Here is a 12,912-nt window from a genome sequence, read left to right as displayed (position 1 = left end):
TTTCTGAAGTTGTTACATTAATTTCCTTTTATTGTGAAATTAGTTGTCAAAAATCTGTGTGTGTGTGCATGTGTGTGTGTGTTGGAGACATTAAGTATTGAAAAGTTAGAGCATATTGAAAAAGAATAATCGATAAACTTATTTGTGCTTCTTAAAGCCTTACTAAAGTTATAAAACTTAAAAGTGGTAATATAGTAATACCACAAGGAGCATGAGAGAAAGGCATGAGAGGGAAGAAAGCCCTTTCTAAAACTAGGTAAGCATATTCAAAACATATTCTTATCATTTCAGTCTGAGAATTGTGCAGGTGATACTGAAGTTTAAGAAAGGATCCTGGAGGATGGGATTCTTTTTTTTTCAAAGGTAGAAGAACTAAACAGTAAAAAAATAAAGGCAATAGAAGTAAAAGAGAGATACATTATACTTAGAAATCTCATTTCCCTGAAGTAATCTTTAAAAACATATAAATAATAGAAAAGATAAATTTGAAAGACTTTACATGCCTGGGCCAATTTAAAATACGAGTTTTTATTTTGATGTGTTAATACTGGCTTCTCAATTGTCCTTTCAAAAGTTGAGAAGGAAACTTAAGTGAAAATTAGTTTATACAATGAATCTGGTAGTTTTGGGGTGAGAACACTTCATACTAAAGAGAAATATAAAGGAGTATAGTGAAACCATCCTCCCAAATACATATATAATAATGGAAATATATGTGAACATATTATATACATGTGTGTATGTGTGCACACTTACATATAATACATGCTTATATATACATATGTACATGAAACATGTGTGTTAAATATGGATCTGTTTGTATCCATACAGACATAAACAGATACACACAGGGATTGGTGAGAAGCAAATGAAGGCTGATAATTACAATGTGAAATGGTGATTTTTTAAAATGCATTAAAGCATAAAAACAGACCAATGTCAATAGGGAGGAAAGGACACAGAGAGCCTAGTGTATAAACTGCCACTCTTTTCATTGTTGGGTCAATGTGTCAGCGGTGCTTTCACATGGAACATAGTGCAGACATGAATCAGGATGGCTCTTCCTTGGTCTGCCTTTGGAATTGTGCTGTTGTTAGGTCCATAGACCAGATTCTCCATATAGGGTTCTTTTTGTGATTCTTGATTATGACCCCCTGAGGAAGTCAGACCAGCCTGGGGTTACTGGAGATGGTGTCTTGCTTGGCATATTTATCATCCACAAATCATCTGCTATAAATATACCTCAGCGGGATCATCATCAGGCTGGCTCAGTAGCCTGCAATTTATGAAGGTTATGGGAAACAGTGTGAAGGGTGAAGTGCTTTATTAAGGGTGGCTTTCTCCCTGACCCAGTCCCGTGTTCTACTTGAATGTAAATGACCCTGGGAATGAGTGCTCCTTTCCATTTAGGATTAAGTTTTTTAAAATTATCCCTTTCAGCTATTATTCTTATGTCACTGTATCATGACTTCAAGATTTTTTAAGAAACATCAGAATCACAGTGTTCAAAGATGTGAGAAATTACTAGGTGCAAGATAGACATAGATCTAAAACTCACATTGTTTTATTTTTATGTACAAATCATGCAAAACATTCTCCTTTTTTTTCCATTTTTTAAACATGTCATTAATCTCTATTTTTGCTTCTCATAACAGAACTGACCAAAATGTCTTGCAACTATCATAATTATAATCTCTATGGAAGTTGAAATAAAGGAAATGTAATTCTTTGTATTACTGAATGTTTTTTAAAAGAAAACGTGTTTGCTTAAGACACAATGTTTAGGATTATGCCCTAGACATAAACCTTATTTTCCTTTCACCTTCCCTTAAATGAATAAAAAATATTGTAAGGAACCAAAAATGACACAAAACCAAAATGCCACAAAGGCTGCTCTCTCAGCCAGTGAATGTTCCTGGAACATGGTTAAAGCTTGTTGGATGGGGAATGATTAACTGTTTCCCTTACAGGATGTTATTCTGAACACTTGTCCTAGAAGAGAAAGCCTTGAAGAGGGTCACCCTATTAATATGTATTAAGAAGTAAAGGGCCAATTTTAATATTTCAAGCAACTCCAGTGAATAAAAGATCATTGGCACCTTTCTATTTTCACTATAGTCCTATTTTAAAATAATGTTCTTGGCTCTCCATTTGCCCCAGGGGAGAGGAACAACAAGAGGAAGAAAAATGCAGAAAGAGTACAGAGAGAAGATGATGGAAATTTTTTTTATTCAACTTCACCTGCCGCTCAAGCCACTCACCCTTAGGAAGACTCCGACACTTCATAGGAATTACCCATTCTGGTCTCCCCCACCGAATCACCACACTATTTTGCCACTTGTTTTGCAAACTACCAACTGCGTTTACAAGTAGAAACATAATCAGTAGGCGAATGACCTTTTGCAGCATTGTATCTGAAGCTAGTTCATCAAACACTTGTCAGCCAACCGTCCAGCGGGCCAAATAAATAAAGGTGGGGAGTGGTGGAAATTTATCCTTTTTGTTGCTGCTAAATCGAGAATCCGGTAGCTTTTCCTCCCCCTTTCCCTCTTTTTTTTTTTTTTTTTTTCTACCACTGTCCACAAACCTGTTACTAGGGAAACTTAAAGAAGAATCAGATACATTAAGAAAACAAAAGTTTAGACCCCCCCACAACCATGATCCCATTGCCATGCAGAAAGCAATGCAAGATGCCCAACCTCGGTCGCCGCACCGCGGTCCTGACAAAGCCTGTATCTAGCCAGAACAAACAAGATGTTAATTGCAGCCTCGCTGAGAAAAACTAGTATTGTTCCAGCCGGAGACACGCAGCATTTCGGGAACTGAGATGTGCCCCGTCCGCTGAGGACTGGATCAATTCATCTGAACCCCGGCGATGAAACGACAGCTCTTCGGCTGCGACAGGTCCGCGCTGAAAGAAAGACAGAGACGATCAAGTCCAGTATTTACTTCCCAACACTCAGAGTCGCCTTCCAGTCCTCCGCAACCCCCTAGCTTCGCCTCCCAGTGAGTTTCCCTTACAGTTGGTCGCCGCCAGCCCCAGCGGTGGGAACTGAGGGCGCAAAAACCTCCCAGACGCAGAAAATACCGCTTTCGGGACGTGCTTGGTTTTGAGTAGCCGTGACGTGCAGGCTTACCGCGGCCCTGGCTGGAGCACCGCGGAGCCCCCCTCCCGCCCGCTTGTCTCCCGCCCTCCCGCCGGGCCTCCCTCCTTTCCCACCCCGCCGCTTCCCTCCTCTTCTCTCACGCACACCCACCCGCGCCCCCGGGAGGCAAGAACTACGGGAAGGCACAGCGGCCGCGTAGCGCTCGTCGAGCCTCTGGCCGGCCGCCTGGCGCACTGTATCGGTGCTGGCGCCGGACGCGGGGCGCGGGGCGCGCGGCGCCCGGGGACGCGCGCGCGCAAGAGCACGCGGGAGTCGGCGCGCACGCGCACCCCGGGGACGCGCACCCCCTCCTTGGCGCGCGCCCCGGGGAGAGCGAGCGCCGCGCGCCGGCGCGCACACCCGAGACAGAGCTTTACTATCTCTCTCCCTCTCGCGCCCCTCCTCGCTGGGCATTCAAACAGCTTTCCGACATCACCAGCCAAGGATTTTTTCCCCCCTCTCCTTAGTCGCGGTCCGTCCATCAGTACCTGCGGGGGGAGGGGGAGGAGGAGGAGGAGGGAGGAAAGCGGAAAGAGGAAAGAGCATAAGCTTGAGCCTTCCGATCCGACCACGAATACTCCTGTAATAAACCCACCGCCCCAACAAATCTGCCTTAGCAGCCGCTGCTGCCGCCGGTCACTTCTCGTCTCAGCGCTTTCTTTGCTTCTTGGCTCATCGGTTTGTTGGGGGTAGATTTGATAAAAACAAATCCTTGCTTTTAAGCCACTTGCATATTTTTGTTTCTTTAGAGTCTCTCTACGGGGGGCTCCCCCCTCCCTCGGTTGGAGGTTGGATTCAGTTGGCTACGGCGTCAGGCTCCGGGGTCCTGGGGGCTTTTTTTCTCCCACCCCTCCCCTGTTTGATTTTTCTCCCCCATCTTTTGCTTCTCTTAAGTGTGCATTTAAAAAAAAATAAAATAAATCCTGATTTTTGAAGCTGAGCCGGGGAAAATGGGCAACGGTGATTGGGACCGAAGGGGAGTCTCTCCGTCACTGTTGCTGGGACGCGTGCCTGTGCTGGTGTCTTAGAGCAAGAGCCTCCCTGAGCTTTCGGAGTGGAAGGTAAGGAAGGGGGTCCATGGGTCACCTTCCCTCTGCCAGGGGTCGCCACCGAGGAGCTTTCGTCTAGGTGTTTGCGGAGGGAGGACAAGGAAAGGAAAGGCTGTTGCTGGCAGATGGAGGGGCTACGACCAAACCCGACTGTCTGCATTTACTTAAACGCCGCAGTTGAAAAGTTAGAGAAGTCTGTTTTTCAAGAGATGTGCATGGTCGGAAGGAACAGGCAAGGAGACCTAGAAAAACTGACGGTTGTGTGTGATTGGGGTGATTTTATGAGGAGAAATTTTTAGGTTAGAAGGAAGTTAAGATAAGGGGAGTCAGTGGGTCTTCTACTGGGGAAAAATTTTAGTGGAGTGATGGCGCCGTCTATGTTCGGCTAAACTAAAGTGTCACCCAGAAAATCAGTTTGGAGAATAGCTAAACTAAATGCCGGTTTGCTTCTTAGCAGGACACAAATAAATAAATAAATACAGTATCCTTGAGATCTTGGTAGCCATCCCTTAGACACCCCCACCCCATTCTTTCTTTCTTAAAAAAGGGAAATACTATTGTTTGAACTGGCCCTGCAGTCGGGGACGGGGGTGGGGGGGGCGGCAGAGTTCAGTGATTCATTTTTGATTCTTTAGTATAAAACAAGGCTCCGTACACCAAGGCTTAAGGATTAAAATAAAGAGCATTATATTGAGGGGGCTCTCTTGAGCAAGCTTGAAAGTGAAATCAGAGCTATTTCCTCACTCTTTCTAATCCTTGATGAGCACAGCAATGCAGACAGGCACTGTCAAATAAATGGAAGCAAAAGTACTGGATTTCATTAGGAAAAGAAATACGACCTCTTTTTGAGTTACCGATTATAAAATGAAGCCCCTTTCATGGATGGAATTCCTAATTTAGACACTTATTGTCACATTGGCTCTCAACGCCTACACTCTATCCTGAAGAACACTGCGCAGACCTGCATTGCCTGCAAAGTGCAACAGCAAAAAAAAAGAGGAAATTATTTCCAGAATTTCCTGCAACTTTCCCAATTTTTTAACCTTTACGTGCTCATTGGCTTTATTTTCTCAAAAAGAAAATGCATTATTCATTGAGCTATATGCTTGAAACGGAGAACACTGTTTTGATAGTCCCAGCAGTTCTGATGTTATTTTAAACTGCTGCTATATAGAGATTTAGAGTTGGGGCTGTTTTCTCCTATATCAAGACATAGAATTTGAATTATGATCTGGAAAATGCAGATCTATCTTCAGGGACTTCGGTCACTGGTATTTGTGTGCATGCGTTGGTGTGTGTTATGCAATGGGAAGGAAGAGGGTTTTATCCTTTGGTTCCGAGAGGACCCAGGCAAAGACACGAAAACTCTTAACTGTCTATATGTCTGTATGTCTGTCTCTGTTTACAGAACAGTGGAAGAGACTGCAGCCTAAAGACTTTTATAATTAACTTGGCATCACTTTTCTCAGCTCAAAGGCTAAACAAAAAAAAGCAGTGTCATTTATTCTAAGAAATAACTTCTTAAAGGTTAAAGCTGAAAAAAATTCAAGTTATTTTTGGATAACAACTTACAGAGGTAAATATAACCAGGATTACTTTATTATGCAAGGCCAGGTTAAAAAAACATAAAGAAAAGGAGCTTTGGAGCTGTTGTTGGAAAGGGAGCAATTCAGTAACTGAAATCTGCTAGGAAAGAAAATGCTAATGTCTTTTATCTACGATGTATAAATCTTAAATTACAGTAACTAGAGTTAAATCTTAAATAACTCTAGATAAAATAGCCCTAATTAAAAAAAAAAAAAATTAAAAGGCTGAAGCCAGCTGTGGTTCTGGGATTTTTCACCGACATCGCCTTTGGATACAGATACTAATACAGTGATCCACTTTATGTATCCCAAGAGGGCATGTCACATTGAAATGACTGTCTTAAATCTTGGTTCTCAGAGGTGATGTTGAACAACAAGTCTTCCCTATGTATCTACCCATCTATGCCCTTTCTCAGATAATGGGCTTAAAATTCTATTAATCCAAATGAATGTTGGTGTTTTTGCACAGGAATTCCCATCAGTTCACACGATGGTCCCTGCAAAGACAAGTATGGGTATTTGGGAGATGCTGTTTCATCTGCAACAAATTATCATTTGTGATTTTAAAATTGTGGCCATCCTTTATCAAAATTGCTTTTCATATTCAAGGTAAAAGAAGTAATGTGATGACAGCTGTTCCCAGATTATCAGATTAGATTGTGTGTGATGATGTTTTCTTCGGGCCGACTGAGGGAGAGAAAAGGTTGTATAGGTTGCTTAAAAAGATTTCAAAAATTAAAAACTTAGGTTATGATATTATTTAAAAGGTATGTTTTCCTCCTCTTTCAATAGAATCATAATGTACTGGGAGGAAATCCTGGTAGATAAATTACAGCATTCCTGTTAATAATCTATTAAATATTATTTTTAAAGTGAATGTAGAAAATTTGGTCATTATGAATGACCACGTGAGGGCGCTGTTCACACAGCCACCGATAATTTCCTAGCATTATAAAATAAAAAATTACCTGCCCTTCTTTTAAAAAGGGTTTTTTACTGAAATCTTGAAAACAGCTGGCTGTAATATTGGAAGGAGTTTCTTTCTTCAATGCGTGTAGACTCCTACTTGCATTTTACTTTCATTGCCATTTTTACAGGCCAAATGACATAGGATGAAGGCTGTTCGTAACCTGCTGATTTATATATTTTCCACCTATCTCCTGGTTATGTTTGGATTTAATGCTGCCCAAGACTTCTGGTGTTCAACTTTGGTGAAGGGAGTCATTTATGGATCGTATTCTGTAAGTGAAATGTTTCCCAAAAACTTTACAAACTGCACTTGGACGCTGGAAAATCCAGATCCAACCAAATATAGCATTTACCTGAAATTTTCCAAAAAGGACCTTAGCTGCTCTAACTTTTCCCTCTTGGCTTATCAGTTTGATCATTTTTCCCATGAAAAAATAAAGGATCTTTTAAGAAAGAATCATTCTATAATGCAACTCTGCGATTCCAAGAATGCTTTCGTTTTTCTACAATATGATAAAAATTTTATTCAGATACGTCGGGTGTTTCCAACTGATTTCCCAGGATTACAGAAAAAAGGGGAAGAAGATCAGAAATCTTTTTTTGAGTTTTTGGTATTGAACAAGGTGAGCCCAAGCCAGTTTGGTTGCCATGTATTATGCACTTGGTTGGAGAGCTGCTTAAAATCAGAAAATGGGAGAACAGAATCATGTGGGATCATGTATACAAAATGCACCTGCCCTCAGCATTTGGGAGAGTGGGGGATCGACGACCAGTCGCTGGTTTTGTTAAATAACGTGGTGTTACCCCTGAATGAGCAGACCGAGGGCTGCCTGACCCAGGAGCTGCAAACCACCCAGGTCTGCAATCTTACCAGGGAGGCCAAGCGACCGCCCAAAGAAGGTAAGTGCCCAGTAGAGAGGGAGAGATGGGAGGGAGGGGTGTTTGGAGATGGCATTAAGATGTGATGTTTCAACACACAGGCTTAATCATTGCTCTTTAACTCTATCATCTTTGGAGTCATTTGGTTTGTGATCTTCACTAATAAAGGTCTCTTAAGCTAATTTTGGGTTTCAAGATTTTTGAGACAGGGTGGTGAGGATGGGATAGCTCTCATCAATATGCCCTGGTAGTGTGTCTGGAATATTCAGGAGGAAAGAGGCAAAAACGTGGGGCCAGTTAGCCCTGGAGGTTGTTGAGGGGGGAGGTTCTTTATTGGCTGCAGCCTCTTGGGGAGACCAAGATATATACTCGCGCTCTCTCACGCACACACCTGTGAAATGAATTTGTAGGATTTCTACCTTATGCTAGAGCCCTGCAAAAAAGTAACCTTCACTTCCTCTAGCCTTTGCCCTGTCTCACTGTCTCAAGCAGGACCCCTTTAGTTGCACTGCCCTAAGTTGGGGAAGCAGGACAAAATGGTGACACAAATTCAATAGCAAGTCTGTTTGGACCAAATGACTTTCTGACACCTGAAGACAAGGGTATCCTCCTCCCCCACAGGCCCGATATTAAAAAAAGAAAATGCATTGCACAATAAATCCTGTGTGCTTGCCCTTTCGTGGGTCAAGGAAACCCCACTGGAAGCGCAAACTCTGGGGTCTCCTGGCTGTGAAGTCACTTGGAGGCAAGGGTGAAGGGCAGAATTAAAACACATGCTGATCCTGTAAAACATGATAGCCCTCTTGTGTGATTTTTTTTTTTTTTGCTCTTCTGGGTCCCCTCTTGGTATACATGAGGAGAGTGGGAGCGTGTCAGAGATGAGCTAGAGGAAAAAATAGTGCAACGGAAATGCAGAGGAAAAAGAGAAAGTACAGGAGTAATTTTCAGCTTTCACCCAATCCCCAGTGGGGGAGCTACCGGAGGATTTCAGATTGTGGATTATGTTTAATAACGCAAGAAAGCGGACATATTTTGAAAAAATGACTTTTCCTGTTTGGAAGGTTAACGGATGTGTTCCATTCGTTTGAGGACAGGCTGATACATATTCGCTCTCACTCTCTGATCCTGCAACTAGAGAGTGTGTTGATTTTTTATGCAGGAAATGTTTTCTGATCTCCACAAAGATCCCTGTCTGTGGAAAGGGACAGCCAAGCTCCAGTCCCTCTTTCCTCCCCCTCCCCCAACAGAAGTTGTCTTTGTGGCCAATATAAAATTGACACGTTGTTGGAGAATTTTCTTTAAGAGTAGCCAAGGCTTTGTAAGGGGGGAGGAGGGAGGGAAAGAGAGAAGGGTTTAACTAGCTAAATGCAATTTCTCTGCTGAAAGCAATTTGGGGGCTGGGGATTTATGGAGGAGCAGTGGTACAAGGGGAAAAGATGTGTTAGAAAATAAATGCAGACTAATGGCAATGAGAGAGGGTTGAAAACCTTTAAGATTTCTACAGGTCAGTGTTTCACTAACAGCTGTGGCTGAAGAAAACAAAGTGGTTTTAAATTACAGGAGTTCTTTTCTCTAGTAAAAATCCCAGAGAAGCACTTGCAACTGCAGGGATGGTATTTAACACCATTTAAAACTAATTAGTGTCCCCTAGAATAAGAAGCTACAGTACACACACAAAATGTGATGCTACAAGCTGGCTAATAAGACAATTATCACCAGAAACTAGTATTTGTTTGTTTTATTGTTGTTTTAATATAATCCAGAGAATCTGATTTTTCAATGGTTAAATTCCTATCTTGAAACTGACTGCTGATGACAAATGGAAAGTGAAGCCAGTTTTGCAGGCTTTTTTTGGCTAATGTCAGCAAGTGACACGAAGTTGTGTGCACATTAAGCATGATTTTCAGAGATTTTGCTGGTCATGATCATGAGATATGAGTTGAGACAGTGCCGGGATTTATAGAAGTTGGACAAGATAGCCATTTGTTCTGTAAATGAGTAAGAATATGAGTGATTTTAGACATTCGATGTATAAATCATGTGGGAGCACATCTATTTCTTTGGGCTAATTAGCTGGCAAAATGAGAAAGGAATAGCTCCACAGACAAATAAGTGATTGTGTTAAAATTATCATGTTAATAAAACTGAACTAGCAAAAGTTTATATAATAGGGGGCGAATATATGCTGTATCAGTAAAATTGCACAGCCTGTATTCTCTTTATTCTAAATTTGTGTTCTTTAATTGTTTAGGTATTCTGAGTCAGAAAGGTAAGGATAAGTAATTCCTGATGACATAATTGTAGCTGATGCATTTATAAGTAATTCTTATAAAATATATACGGCACTCCTTACCTCATTCAAAGAAGACCTTTTTGGCTATGCTGCGTTGTAGGAAAGGAATGTGAAAATCTGCAGACTCTTAATTTAGTAAAATTTATACAAATTGTATTAAATCTTAAATATTTTATATAAATGATATATAAAATCTTAGAATTATTTAATATCATTTCAAATAAATTGCCACTTCATGATACTCACAAGGTTAGAGGTTAGCAATTACATATAGTTGTGCTACTCATGTCTAGTTTTATTCCAAAATGTCTTTGCTTTACTTAGTAACATGTAATCCCAGCCTTTGAAATGAGGTTTTAAAAATTCTACTTAGATTTTCTATTAATGTATGATTTCTATTTTCTATAGAAAAGACTCTCCTGTAAGTCATCAAAGGAATAAATACAAAATTATTCTCCACAGTGTTTTACTTCTCTTTTATTCACTGTAATAAATACTGAAAACCTTGAGTAGAAATCTCTTCCACATTCATTGCATCATAGAAATGGCGCACATTGGACAGAAGAGTCTTTACATGCAGTAGATGCAGTTCTAGGTTGTTTAGTGTGGTGCTGATGGGGGTGGTAATGGAGTACCAAATGCTCAATGTTTTGAATGCATCCATTGAAATCACAAAATCATATCTAGTTAGTATTGAGGGAACTATAGGCTCACAGGACTGGAATGTTGATTTTGTTGACATTGGATTTCTACTAAAATGTTTGTTAATAATACACTCACGTACTGAAGAATTTCATAGCCAGAAAACAGCAAGAAGAAAACTATCTGTTTTTAGTGACACCAACAATTACAAATGTTATTGTGATTACATTATAGAAGTGAATAATTGGATTGATGCTTTATTAATGTGTTAAATATTAGTACATTTAGGTCTCTTTTAAGATCACGTTTGATATATTTGAGGGTGATAGGTGATTATAAAAACTTAGTTGCCATTCCCCAATTTTTATGTGAAAATTTGAAAACAAAGTAAATCAATAAAATGAAGCCTTTAAAAAATAATGATGTCTTACTTTAGGCAATATAAAAAAAAACTGTCTATATATAACGTATATAACCTTTTGTAAAGGAAACTCAAGTGACATTGCTGTTTACCTGGTTTTCAGATACTGGCATTTATTCATGAGGTCTTTACTATGTTTTATAGTATATATGTGTGTGTGTGTGTGTGTGTGTGTGTGTATATATATATATATACACACACACACACACACACACCATAGATGATTCTGGACCTCAGAGCTAAAATAGAAAATAGATGTGATATAGGATACTACTTCATACTGTGTCACCTAAAATAAGCAATTAAAACAGTTTTGGTGGAAAAATTCTCCACCAGTGTATCTAAATAACATAATAAGCCTTAATGGAACCTTTGTTTCCTACTTACATCAATGGTGCTACTTATGTGAAGGGAAATTGGGATCTCTGTATAGATTCCAGGAAATCTGAACACACATACTCATTTGTCTCTCCACTCTGCTGTGCTAATCCTTGATATTCTGTCACTCAAGGGAAGTCTCACTATGTGACTGTGTAAAGTCTAGCCTGGGTTGTGTCTCTAGAGCAATTTGTGTCTCTAGCGGTGTAAGTGTTCTCGTTTCTTTCTACTTTTGCTCTTTTTGTCCTTATTACTGTTCAGCTACCTTTCACCTTCCTCTTTATTGTACTTGGATCTTACTTCCTTTTTAAATGACTGCCATGATACCACACTATGTCAGAATGTAGAAAGGCATATTGAGTCTGTTGTTCCTTGAACACACAGAGCCTGAAAGTTTGCTCTGCCCCTTGGCTGCATCCCATCATACTTTGCATGTGCTGTACTTCTGTTCTAGCATTTATCATATTACAGTGTATTTTCCGCTTGTATTTCCATGTCCCACCACTAGATTTGGGAATGCTGCAAGCATAAAGACTGGGTCTTCAGTTGTCAATGACAGTCTTTTTTTTTTTTTTTTAATTTTTATTTTGAGAGAGAGAGAGAGAGAGAGAGAGAGAGAGAACAAGCAGGGAAGGGGTATAGAGAGAGGGAGACACAGAATCCTTGAGCTGTCAGCACAGAGCCTGTTGCGGGGTTTGAACCCACGAACCGTGAGATCATGACCTGAGCCCAAGTCGGATGCTTAACTGACTGTGCCACCAAGGTGCCCCTCTATGACAGTCTTAATAGAGCTTCAGTAAATATTGGTTGAAATGAATGTTAAAGGAACAGCAACAAAAAGATCTGAATAGGAAAGATAGTAATACTTTGATTACCATCAAAAGAATAAAAATACATCGTTTGGAGAAAGTGGCCACCTTTTGCTTCTTGTATGTTTAGGGGAAGATGGCTACCTTTTATATAATTTCCAATTCCATTAATGAATTATTTATATCAGCTTCTGATCTCAAAATATTATTTAATAACATTTTTAAAAACAACTAAAGAATGGAATCATTAAGAAATACTCTTAATTATATATATGTGTAAATATATATTAAAAGATTCATGATGCGTATAACTTTCTTTACATGACTATCTACAAAAGAAAATTGGCCAGTTTCTATCTGTTTAACTGTCTTCATTTCTCTCTATGTTCTTTCTTCTGGCTCTTGCATTACTGCTACAGTAATGACATTTCCCAAATCCTTTCTTGCACAATTTGAAGACAAACACGCAACATCTTTCCAAGAAAGATGAAAAGAGTATTTGCATGTCAAGTTTAGTGCTTCTTGTTATTTACTCCTGTTTAATAATCTGTAAATGTAGTAATAGTAGAATACTACTAAAATTGTAGGCCTGATTAAGTAAAGTGCCATAATTCTTACTTCTGCCATTTTAGAATCTTGACAATTTAGGAAGTAGCTCATACATATAATATTTAATGAAAGAAAATTCCATTATATGGCAACATATTTTTTGTAGACAAATTCAAATATTAACATGAAAA

The 12,912-nt window shown here is 39.8% G+C and overlaps 1 protein-coding gene and 1 long non-coding RNA gene across 6 annotated transcripts in view; one reads left to right on the top strand and one right to left on the bottom strand.

The window, feature by feature from the left end:
* Positions 1-3,533, bottom strand: part of LOC113598813 (uncharacterized) — a 29,982-nt gene extending 26,449 nt beyond the window's left edge. Inside the window, exons 1-2 of the long non-coding RNA XR_008298539.1 lie at positions 3,258-3,533; positions 2,700-2,911 (exon numbers count right to left, since the gene is read on the bottom strand). This is a non-coding gene — a long non-coding RNA (uncharacterized LOC113598813). The remainder of the gene's footprint in view (positions 1-2,699; positions 2,912-3,257) is intronic.
* Position 3,534: 1 nt separating this feature from the next.
* Positions 3,535-12,912, top strand: part of ADGRB3 (adhesion G protein-coupled receptor B3) — a 727,056-nt gene continuing 717,678 nt past the window's right edge. For 3 of the 5 annotated variants that reach the window (XM_053222612.1, XM_053222611.1, XM_027057493.2), the window contains exons 1-2: positions 3,535-4,207; positions 6,879-7,650. In XM_053222612.1, coding sequence (XP_053078587.1) covers positions 6,894-7,650 — 757 coding nt within the window. In that variant the 5' untranslated portion in view covers positions 3,535-4,207; positions 6,879-6,893. Of the gene's footprint in view, positions 4,208-5,603; positions 5,772-6,878; positions 7,651-12,912 lie in introns of all 5 variants that reach the window. The other 2 variants (XM_027057492.2, XM_015079197.3) reach the window with 2 other exon arrangements.

This window comes from Acinonyx jubatus, chromosome B2 (genome assembly GCF_027475565.1).
Source record: "Acinonyx jubatus isolate Ajub_Pintada_27869175 chromosome B2, VMU_Ajub_asm_v1.0, whole genome shotgun sequence".
Taxonomy (NCBI): domain Eukaryota; kingdom Metazoa; phylum Chordata; class Mammalia; order Carnivora; family Felidae; genus Acinonyx; species Acinonyx jubatus.
Note: the sequence above shows the minus strand (reverse complement) of the source record. Positions and strands in the feature narration are given on the sequence as shown.